The sequence below is a fragment of the Salvelinus sp. IW2-2015 genome, unplaced genomic scaffold (genome assembly GCF_002910315.2).
Source record: "Salvelinus sp. IW2-2015 unplaced genomic scaffold, ASM291031v2 Un_scaffold1906, whole genome shotgun sequence".
Lineage (NCBI taxonomy): Eukaryota > Metazoa > Chordata > Actinopteri > Salmoniformes > Salmonidae > Salvelinus > Salvelinus sp. IW2-2015.
In genome coordinates, this window is record NW_019943267.1 from 187,137 (window position 1) to 199,551 (window position 12,415).

Genomic DNA, 12,415 nt, shown 5'->3' on the forward strand with positions numbered 1-12,415 from the left:
GCAAGTCTCTTGGGGTATGTCTCTATAAGCTTGGCACATCTGGCCACTGGGATTTTTGCCCATTCTTCAAGGCAAAACTGCTCCAGCTCCTTCAAGTTGGATTGGTTCCGATGGTGTACAGCAATCTTTAAGTCATACCACCGATTCTCAATTGGATTGAGGTCTGGGCTTTGACTAGGCAATTCCAAGACAATTAAATGTTTCCCCTTAAACCACTTGAGTGTTGCTTTAGCAGTATACTTAGGGTTATTGTCCTGCTGGAAGGTGAACCTTCGTCCATGTCTCAAATCTCTGGAAGACTGTTACAGGTTTCCCTCAAGAATTTCCCTGTATTTAGAATTTCACTGCCATCCATCATTCCTTCAATTATGACCAGTTTCCCAGTCCCTGCCGATGAAAAACATCCCCACAGCACGATGCTGCCACCACCATGCTTCACTGCGGGGATGATGTTCTCGGGGTGATGAGAGGTGTTGGGTTTGCGCCAGACATTGCGTTTTCCTTGATGGACAAAAATATACATTTTAGGTCTCATCTGACCAGAGTACCTTCTTCCATATGTTTGGGGAGTCTCTCACATGCCTTTTGGTGAACACCAAACATGTTTGCTTATTTTTTTATTTAAGCAATTGTTTTTTTCTGGCCACTCTTCTATAAAGCCCAGCTCTGTGGAGTGTATGGCTTAAAATGGTCCTATGGACAGATACTCCTTTCTCCGCTGTGGAGCTTTGCAGCTCCTTCAGGGTTATCTTTGTTCCGTGAGTTTTGGTGGGCGGCCCTCTCTTGGCAGGTTTGTTGTGGTGCCATATTCTATCAATTTTTTTATAATGGATTTAATGGTGCTCTGTGGGATGTTGAAATATTTTTTTGATAACCCAACCCTGATCTGTACTTCTCCACAACTTTGTCCCTGACCTGTTTGGAGAGCTCTTTGGTCTTCATGGCGTCGCTTGATTGGTGGTGCCCCTTGCTTAGGCTTCGGGGCCTTTCAGAACAGGTGTATATATATACTGAGATGTGACAGATCATGTGACACTTAGATTGCGCACAGCTGGACTTTATTTAACAAATTATGTGACTTCTGAAGGTAATTGGTTGCACCAGATCTTCTTTAGGGGCTTCATAGCAAAGGGGGTGAATACATACGCACGCACCACTTTTCCGTTAATTTTTTTATTTTATTTTCGGAAATATTTATTTTTATCATTTCACTTCACCAAGTTGGACTCTTTTGTTTATATCCATATTAAATCCAAATAAAAATCCACATAAATTACAGGTTGTAATGCAACCAAGTAGGAATAACGTCAAGGGGGGTGAATAGTGGGACAACAAGAATATAGATTTCAGTTGTCCAGATGGACAAGTAAAAATATATTTCAAAAAATGCAATATCAAACAATTACTCTGTTCAGAATTGGATCAGAGGCCAACATTGGAATAATGTTCAAAACTATTTTTCATGTACATGAATAAAAACATCCTACAGGTCAAAGTGTAAGTAATATGCATATTGGCTACAGCCTCATGTCATAGTGTAGGTGTCACATCTCCTCCTGCTCCTCCCCTCCGGCGTACGACATCACCAGAATACTAACCACCGTTCCCTGGGATTCATCATTACTTACACCTGGCACTCATCATTACACGCACCTGTTAATCATTATGGCTCACATCCTGGACAGCATTACCTCTATCATTTCCTCCCCTTTATATGTCAGTCCCTTATGTTTCCTCACCAGTTGTGTAATGTTCTTGTTTACTGGCGTGTTATGGATTTGTCTCTTTACTTGTTTTGTTGTTTTATGAAACGTTGCACCTGCTTCACCGACTCACAGCTCCATTATTACAGTATGTGATGTTTTACATTTTAATGAGACTTTAATGACATAAATATAGGCTAAACGGCAGTCATGTTTGACGACTATAATGAAGGGTAATTAACGTTAATGACTAAAGGCGTTGAGTCTGTCGACAGGCACGGTTCGTTCAGATCAAATGATCACAAGACCAGAGAGTGAAGGACCCACCTTGAATCTGAGTTGAGGCGGTCAGCATTTAGAAATTACACTGAACAAAAATATAAACGCAACATGTAAAGTGTTGGTCCCATGTTTCCTGAGCTGAAATAAAAGATCCCAGAAATGTTCCATACGCACAAAAAAAAGCTAATTTCTCAAAAATGTTGTGCACAAATTTGTTTACAGCCCTGTTAGTGAGCATCTCTACTTTGCCAAGATAATCCGTCCACCTGACAGGTGAGGCATACCAAGAAGCTGATTAAACAGCATGCTTATTACACAGGTGCTCTTTGTGCTGGGGTCAATAAAAGGCCACTCTAAAATATTGCAGTTTTGTCACACAACACAATGCCACAGATGTCTCGAATTTTGAGGGAGCGTGCAGTTGGCATGCATTTAAAAAAAAAGATTTCTGTTACCAACATATACATATCTGCATTCCCAGTCACGTGAAATCCATAGATTAGGACCTAATAATAAAATAAAAAAATGAACTGATTTCCTCATATGAACTGTAACTCAGTCAAATTTCGTTGCATATCACGTCTCTATTTATGTTCACAATAACTCTGTATTGTTGGGTAAGGGCTCATAAGTAAGCATTTTACAGTAAAGTCTACACCTGTCGGATTCGACGGATGTGACAAATATAATTGTATTTTATTTGTGTGTGTGGGTGTGATTTAAGAGGCAGCTGGGGCCCGGAGCAGAGGGAAGACAGTTGTTGCTAGGAGACATCAGGGAGAGATGGGTGGAGGAGAGGAGATGGGTGGAGGAAATGGAGAGATGTTGGGAGAAGGAGATGGAGAGATGGGTGGGTGGAGGAGATGGAGAGATGGGTGGAGGCGATGGAGAGATGGGTGGAGGAGAGGAGATGGAGAGATGGAGAGGGGTAGGAGATGAGAGGCTGGGCAAGAAGACTGCATTGCCACTGTAGAAGAGCGTGACTGTGTGAGTTTGTGTATGTGTGTGTTTGTGTGCGTGTGTGCGTGTGTGCATTCATACATTGGTGTATATGCCTGTGTGTCCAGGGTCCCTGCAGCCTTGATGAGACAGCTCACGCAAGATTGCCTCTGCCTCACTGCCTCCACTCAGCCTGCCTTCAGTACCAACACAAAAGGCCTAGGCTGTTTGTGATGCAGTGTGTGATGCTATCTTCTCTCTTGTACCACACACATACACTAACACACATTGTTTCTCTTTCTGTCAGTGTACCACCACCAGTATCCTCAGTGGACCACCACAAGTATCCCAGTGGACCACCACCAGTATCCTCAGTGTACCACCACCAGTATCCTCAGTGGACCACCACCAGTATCCTCAGTGTACCACCACCAGTATCCTCAGTGATCCAACCAACAAGTATTCCCAGTGGGACGCACACAGTATCCTCAGTGTACCACCACCAAGTATCCTCAGTGTACTACCAACCAAGTATCTCAGTGTAACCACCACCAGTATCTCAGTTGTATGTCCATCTACTCCGTATCCAGTGTGTACCACCACCAGTATCCTCAGTGTACCACCACCAGTATCTCTCGTGTCCATCCTCCGTGTCCTCAGTATGGTACCACCAGTATCCTCAGTGTACCACCACCAGTATCCTCAGTGTACTACCACCATACCAGTACCCCACAGTATCTCATTGGTACCACCACCAGTATCCCTCCAGTGTACCACCACCAGTGATCCTCAGTGTACCACCACCAGTATCCTCAGTGTGTACCACCACCAGTAATCCTCAAGTGTATCCACCACCAGTATCCTCAGTTGCCACCACCAGTATCCTCAGGTACCACCAGTATCTCAGTGTACCACCACCAGTATCCTCCGGTGTACCACCACCAGTATCCTCAGTGTACCACCACCAGTATCCTCAGTGGACCACCACCAGTATCCTCAGTGTACACCACCAGTATCCCCACTGGACCACCACCCAAAGTATCCTCAGTGTAATCACCACCAGTGATCCTCAGTGTACCCACCACCCGTATCCTCAGTGTACTACCACCAGTATCCTCAGTGGATGACCCGGACCAGTATCCGTCAGTGGACCACAGGTTAGAAACACACTGTTGTATTGATGAATTCATCTGTGGACCTTATTAGCTGAGAAGGAATCCTGTACAGGGCCTCTGTGGCAACGTTTCTGAAACTCGGTCCTGGGGCTTGATGATTAGTTGATTATTTAATCGGCTGTGTAGTGATAGCTCCAAAACCCAAAGGAGAACCGGAGTTATTTGTATAGAGCAGGGCTGAAAATAGCAAGACTCAATATGCCTTATGTTCTGCCTTAGCACACCTCTCTCTCTGTGTCTCTCTCTGTGTCTCTCTCTGTTGTCTTCTCTGTCTCTCTGTTCTCTGTCTCTTCTGTCTTCTCTCTCTCTCTCTCTCTCTCTCTCTCTCTCTCTCTTCTCTCTCTTCTCTCTCTCTCTCTCTCTCTCTCTCTCTCTCTCTCTCTCTCTCTCCTCTCTCCTCTCTCTCTTCTCTCTCTCTCTCCTCTCTCTCTCTCTCTTTCTCCTCTCTCTTCTCTAGCTCTCTCTAGTCTCTCGCTAACTATCAGGTTAGTCTGCCAGCCACAGACCTGATAAACCAAGTATCAGGTTAGTCTACCAACCACAGAGACCTGAATAACCAACTATCAGGTTAGTCTGCCAGCCACACAGACTGATAAACCAACTATCAGACTAGTCTGCCAGCCACAGACCTGATTAACAACTATCAGGTTAGTCTGCAAACCACAGACCTGATAAACCAACTATCAGTTAGTCTGCCAGCCAAGACCTGCTTAACCAACTATCAGGTTAGTCTACCAACCACAGACCTGATTAACCAACTATCAGGTTAGTCTGCCAGCCACAGACATCATCAGATCCAGATCCATCAATGTGATTCACATAGGAAGAATGTCTATTTAAACCAATGTCAAACACACACACGCACACACACACACACACACACACACACACACACACACACAACAACCACACACACCACACCACACACACACACACACACACACACAACACACACACACACATACACACACACATATACAACATACACACACCACACACACAACACACATAACACCATGAGACATGTCTATTGAAACCAATGTCAACACACACATACACACACGATACACACATAGCAGACATGTCTATTGAAGCCAATATCACCCCTATGACATGTGACATGTTCTATACAGATCCATAATGTACTATACATACACATGCACATTGGCTTTGTTGTGTTGTAGGAATAATGTTGGTAGTGGAGGTAATGTAATAATGGGGATCCATTAATAAACCCCCAGGACAGAGTAGCTGCTGCCTTGATAGGAACTAATGGGATCCATAATAAACCCAAGATAAGTGCTGCCTTGGCAGGGAACTAATGGGTATCCATAATAAACCCCAGGAAGAGTAGCTGCTGCTTGGCAGGAACTAACGGGGATCCATAATAAACCCCAGGAAGAGTAGCTGCTGTTTGGTCAGGAACTAATGGGGATCCATAATAAACCCCAAGGAAGAGTAAGCTGCTGTCCTTGACAGGAACTACGGGGATCCTCATAATAAACCCAGGAAAGAGTAGCTGCTGCCTTGACAGGAACTAATGGGGATCCATAATAACCCAGGAAGAGTAGCTGCTTTGGCAGGAACTAATGGAGATCCATAATAAACACCCAGGAAGAGTAGCTGCTGTCTTGACAGGAACTAACGTGGATCCATAATAAACCCCAGGAAGAGTAGCTGCTGCCGGCAGGAAACCTAATGGGGATCCATAATAAACCCAGAAGAGTAGCTGCTTGCTTGGCAGGAACTAATGGGGATCCATATAAACCCCAGGAAAGTAGCTGCTGCCTTGCAGGAACTAACGGGGATCCATATAAACACCAGGAAGAGTAGCTGCTGCCTTGGCAGGAACTAATGGGGATCCATAATAAACCCCAAGAAAAGTAGCTGCTGCTTTGGCAGGACTATGGGGATCCATAATAAACCCCAGGAAAGGTAGCTCTGCTGCCTTGGCAGGAACTAACGGGGATCCATAATAAACCCCAGGAAGAGTAGCTGCTGCCTTGGCAGGAACTAACGGGGATCCATAATAAACCACAGGAAGAGTAGCTGCTGCCTTGGCAGGAACTAATGGGGATCCATAATAAACCCCAGGAAGAGTAGCTGCTGCCTTGACAGGAACTAACGGGGATCCATAATTCCACTGATTTCAAAACTCGGTCCTCCAGAAAGTGGAGAGCAACACTATGCAGTTCTGCTACGTGATATCTTTCAAAACAGCTGCGTTAGAAAAGATTACCTACACACACTGACCAGCTCATGTTATAGACAGAAGCTTGCTACATTTTAACAATTGTATTCGTATATATTCAGATGGCATACAAGTGTGTTATTAAGGCACATGAAATTTCACGTTGCAGAGTAATAATACGTTCAAGTGGTTTTCCTGTGAAGTAGTGACACGCGACATACGCCTAGTTTCCTGAAACGGGTCACAATTGTTCTATTTACAGAGTCCGAACCCAACAACATCTGCAGCGGCATCGAGCTCAGCACCAGGAACTAGTCTAAGTTACCTTAAGCTTAATCTTTCCATGACTCCAAATAAATATATTGGAGCTAGGCATAAACATTATCTGTCTTTTTTTGTCATAGTTGGTGTCTTTATAAGAAAGGCTACAACTTCTACTGTAGTTCTCTATGGAGGCTTAGTTGATTGTTTTTAAACAACGGGTGAGTCTAATCCTGAATGCTGATTGGTTAAACCGCATTCCAGCCGGTGTCTATTCTACAAGTTACCACCGGCTAAATATATGACGTTAAAATGCCTGTTTACTTTTGTTCCATCTGACTGCGCAATCCACTATCTCATCAGCCCAGCCAGGCAATTTATAAACTTGATCTCCACCATAAAAAGCATCTTGACATTATGTCACATTTATTTTAGAAACTTCTGAGATTTGTAGAAACCTTTGCTGTCTGTCTCTCCGACATTTGCAACATTGTTTCAATATTCAAATTCTATCTCCAGCTGTCGCATAGTAGTGAACGTGTCGGGAGTCGAGAAGTCCAGCTTCAGTTTGAACTGATTGTGTTAGCTGTGTTGTTCGCTAGCTCCTCTGAACAACAGTCCTGACGAGAGAGAGCACATTTTCTATGCCTGGTGAAATCAGCTCATTGTTATGGATGTATCCAAATAAATGTCACAATTGTTTAGGTAAAGCTTGAAGTCTAAATTGGAGAAAAGCAGAGTTATTAGTAAGGAGAGGATGGTGTCTGTGATTGACTGGTGCTTGTTGGGGGTATTGTGTGTGAAGTCTAGTATGCATGATCTATCGACACACGGGGGATGGGTTGATATAGTACCTCGTTTGAGTGTGTACTGATGGGGACAAAGGTAGTAAAATGTTGGCTTAATGGCAAGGGAAACCAGGCTTCCCCTCCAAAAATTACCAAGTTTTTTTTGTTATACACTACAAAAGATTTAGAACACCTACTAATTTTTTGTTATTTTACTATTTTCTACATAGTTTGGAATAATGTAGTAACCAAAAAAGTGTTAAACAACTCATTTTTTTATAAAATATATTTGAGATTCTTCAAATAGCCGCCCTTTGCCTTGATGACAGCTTTGCACACTCTTGGCAATCTCTTCCTACACAATTCTGATTGATGAGAGGTGTTTCAGACATAATTATGCACCAAAGTGTTATTTTTGAATTTTCGAATAGGGAGAGTTCAACCAATGACCTCATTGGTTGATTGAGTCTGCTGTCTGTAATAAAAATGAATAGAGTCATGTTTTGTTTAAATTATTGTGGCCTTTGTGTTTGGCCGATTGCACGGTCACGCTAGCAGCGAGTAGATGTGGTTGTCCTTCTTCAATATAGCCATTGGACTTGTCTCAACGATGTTCCTATCTGCCAGGACATTGCAGGACATTGCGGTTGACTCATTTTCCCTGGCTTTGTAAAGACTACAACCTGATGGGAGCCCACCTTCCCTGTCTTCTTGTGATCAACCCTCAAAGGCTTTTCAAATCAGGGGCAGCACTAGTTTCAACAGGTTCACAGCAGCTATGTGACCATGTACTGTCTATCTGAGAAGGCTAAATAATTACAATGGCTGTGTCGGAGTGTAAAGAAATTACTTTGACTCTATGACTGATATTAATCTTGGAGGAACTATACTTGTGTGTTGTAGCTAGCTAGCTAATGTGTGTCTGTTCGATGTGTGCTACCTTGCATCGTGCTGCTACAGTAGGAATACAGAATGCTTCTACATCTGCATTGCTTGCTGTTAAGGGTTTTAGTTTATTTCTATTTATTTTATTAATACATATACATTGATTGATTTAGATGTGTAATATTCTGCGTCGTGCTGCTACAGTAGGAATACAAACACTTCACAACGATTGAAAGTCTAACAGTGTTTTGTTATTATCTTACAGACAATATCGTTTGGTGGCCTACAGATTATTTACGGAGTTTGTTCTGCGTGGGGAGACGCTATGCACAGGACAGCGAATCCACTTGCCTGCGTGTGTTGTTAGGCCCATTCCAGCAATTCAAGACGAGATGTGAGACAACCACACAAGAAAGACAAGAAGCTTCATGAGCAGAAAAACAGAATCTATGGCTGCTTTTTAAATGGCACTCGTTTCCTGAGAATAGTGCAGCAGTATAGGGTGCATCTGTTTCATTATTTAGTGCACTACTTTCAGATGCACCCTATACTGCTGCACTACTTTCAGATGCACCCTATACTGCTACACTTTTCTAAGAAAACTATTTGGCGCCGATCACGGTGAATCTCAGCACATGACACCTGGAAAGTCTGACTAATCCCCTCTAGTGAACATGTGACCCAGCTCTTTTAGTGAACATGTGACCCAGCTCCTCTAGTGAACATGTGACCCAGCTCCTCTAGTGAACATGTGACCTAGCTCCTCTAGTGAACATGTGACCCAGCTCCTCTAGTGAACATGTGACCCAGCTCCTCTAGTGAACATGTGACCCAGCTCCTCTAGTGAACATGTGACCTAGCTCCTCTAGTGAACATGTGACCTAGCTCCTCTAGTAAACATGTGACCTAGCTCCTCTTCTAGTGTGCTGCATCAGACTAACCGGAGCTTTACTAAAGGGTTCTGGTGGTTTGATAGTGGAGAAAGGGGAAGGTACCTCAACACTTCCTGGACAGAAACACTGAGAAGTTCAAACACCTGAACACCTGTAGGATAAATGCAGAAGGCTGTAATTCAGGTTTGTTCCTGATCAAGTTTGCTTCGATGTAGAATGCAGTGCAGCTATGACTAGATACTCAACATATTACCTGTTTGTAACTTTGTATTTTCCCCAACATTTCATTGGTACAAAAATAAAACCCTCATGAACACCAGATGTTATGTGATTGAATGTGTGTGACAATTGCCAAACAAATTAAATAGTGTTTTAGCCTGGTCTGTTTTTGATGTTGAATAAACTTGTCTGTCCAGGGTGTGGATTTTTCTCTCTTAGAAAAAAAGGGTTCCAAAATGGTACTTTCGGTTGTCCCTATAGGAGAACCCTTTTTGGTTCTAGGTTAAAAACCCTTTTTGGTTCCAGGTAAAACCATTTTGGGTTACGTGTATAACCCTCTGTGGAAACGGTTCTACCTGGAACCGAAAAGGGTTCTACCTTGAACCAACAAGGTTTCATCAAAGGGTTACCCTATTGGGACAGATGTAGAGCCAGTTCAGGTTCCAGATAGCGTTTATTTTGTGTGTGTGTATATTGGAGGCAATAAAAGTTCAATTAAAGCTCTTTACAAAGGAAAGGCTGAAATTGATCAGGCTGGATCTCCTATACACAGACATCCTGACAACACTAATGCTGCATTTAAACCTGAATTATAGACCAATGACATCTCCAGGTGCTTTGCACGGAGCCTGCCGGCGGCAGGTGTGTGTTGTGTGTGGTGTGTGTGTGTGGTGTGTGTGTGTGTGTGTGTGTGTGTGTGTGTGTGTGTGTGTGTGTGTGTGTGTGTGTGTGTGTGGCGTGCGTTGCGTGCGTGCGTGCGGTGCGTGCGTGCGTGCGTGCGTGCGTGCGTGCGTGGTGCGTGTGCGTGTGTGTGTGTGGTGGTGTTCACATGTGCGTAAGCGTGCACACTTCAATGACGGGTCTTAATAAAAGGTTGCTTTCTTTAATCTCTTGCTGAAGGTGACATAAATCAGTTTCTCAGGGGAAAGTCTTGTATCAATATTAATGTTGTCTGAAGCTATTTTCACACATTGGTAGCCTAGGGACATGAGAACAGTCTCTCTGGGGTTGGATGTGTATAGGTGGGGCCTTCCTGAATATTTCCAGATTCCTAATCATAGGCAGAGCATTGTCATATGCCACTAAGACACTATGACATCTCACCCAAGTCATTGTTGTTTTATTTTCCATATCGAGCATCGGCTCAGCTTATTCGTAACCGCTACAGACCTTCTAAGAAGCGCTTAGAGAATTATAATGTGCGTTAAATTTTCAATAATCGTCCCCGGTTGATTCTGCTCTGTCGTGATTCAATCTCTTTTCGTGCTTCTGTAGTGGATTGTTATTTATTTAATTTTGTGCTTTTTTTAAGGGGAGAATGGAAGCACCATTCCCCCTGACATTTTTGCATTAATTAGACATTTTGATAGTGCTCCCAAACTCCAGTCCTCCAGTACGCCCAACAGCCCAAACTCCGGTTCCTCCGAGTACACCCCAACACGTCCCAACTCGGTCCTCCAGTACCCCACAGCCCCAACTTCCGGTATCCTCCAGTACCCCCACAGGGCCAACTCCGGTCCTCCGTACCAACAGCCCAGCACTGCCGGTCCCAGTACCCCCAACAGCCCAACCGCCAGTCCTCGAGTACCCCACATCCAACTCCAGTCTACAGTACCCCCATCCGCCACTCCAGTCCTCCGTACCGCCCATCACCACAACTCCCCCAACACGCCCAACTCGGTCCTCCCAGTCACCCCAACAACCGCAACCTCCTCAGCTTTCCAGACCAGCCCAATCAAGCCGGCCATATCCAACCACCCAACCCCGCCACAAGACACTCCGCCCAAGCCAACAGCCGAACTCCAGTCTCCAGTACCCCAATCAAGCCCAACTCCGCGTCCACACGCATCCGTCCCTCCATACGCCATCAGACCAACTCCAGTCCCCTCCAGTTACCCCCAACAGAGCCCACTCCCAGTCCACTCCAGTACCGCACAACAGCCCCAACTCCAGTCCTCCAGTAAGCCTTACACCAACTCAACAGCCCCAAAGACATCCAGCCTTCATCCAAACCATCCACTCAGTACCCCCATCGCCCAACTCAGTCCCCTCCAATAGACGCAACCAGTCCTCCAGTAACCCCCAAGCCCACACTTCCAGTCCTCCCAGTACCGCCACACCAACTCCGTCCCCAACTGAGTCCCAATCGTCCCAGTACCCCCGAACAGCCGCAAACTCCAGTCTCCAGTTACCCCCAACAGCCCAACCCGGTCCAGTACACAACCCATCCAGTCTCAGCCCCCCAACAGCCCAACTCCAGTCCTCCAGTACCCCCAACAGCCCAACTCCGGTCTCACCAGTACCCCCATAACGCCCAACTGTCCAGTCCTCCAGTCCCCACAGCCCACTCCAGTCCTCCAGACCACGTCGTCCCGTACCCCCACAGCCCAACTCCAGTCCTCCAGTACCCCCAACCAGCCCCAACTCGGAGTCCTCCCAGTACCCCAATCAGCCCAACGTCCAGTCCTCCAAAGTAACCGCCACAGCCCAAACCTTCCGGGTCCTCAGTACCCCAATAGCCCAACTCCATCCTCTACCCCAGCCATCCGTTCCAGCCCCCAATAGCCAATAGTCCCCAGACCCCAACCCATCCGAGTCCTCAGTACCTCCCAACAGCCCAACTCCGGTCCTCCAGTACCCCATCAAAGCACACATTGTGTGTAGCCCGTGGTCAAAAACCTGATTTCAACATGTCAGAGGATTGATGATTAGTTGACAGGAAGAATAATGTGTGCTTGTTCTGTGGGGACACAATGAAACTATGCTTGGGCGGGAGGACCGGAGTGGAAAACACTGCATTAGGATAAAAGGAGAGACATAGTAAGGGAAAGAAGGACCGTGATGTGAGCCTCGGTCTTTGCGCATGGGGACAACACAATATGTTTTTTTGGTTTTTTTGTCACTCACTCAGCCAACTCAGGTACATAGAGGATTGTGTTGTTGTCACCCACTCAGCCACACTCAGGTACATAGAGGATTGTGTTGTTGTCACCCACTCAGCCACATCGGGTACATAGAGGATTGTGTTGTGTCACCCACTCAGCCACACTCGGGTACATAGAGGATGTGTGTGTTGTCA

At 45.3% G+C, this 12,415-nt stretch overlaps 1 protein-coding gene across 1 annotated transcript in view; it reads left to right on the forward strand.

Moving 5' to 3' along the window:
* LOC139024810 (uncharacterized) overlaps window positions 1-11,901 on the forward strand; it is a 33,178-nt gene extending 21,277 nt beyond the window's left edge. The window contains exons 2-3 of the mRNA XM_070439776.1: window positions 10,723-11,296; window positions 11,492-11,901. Coding sequence (XP_070295877.1) covers window positions 10,723-11,296; window positions 11,492-11,901 — 984 coding nt within the window. The remainder of the gene's footprint in view (window positions 1-10,722; window positions 11,297-11,491) is intronic.
* Window positions 11,902-12,415: the final 514 nt, after the last annotated feature.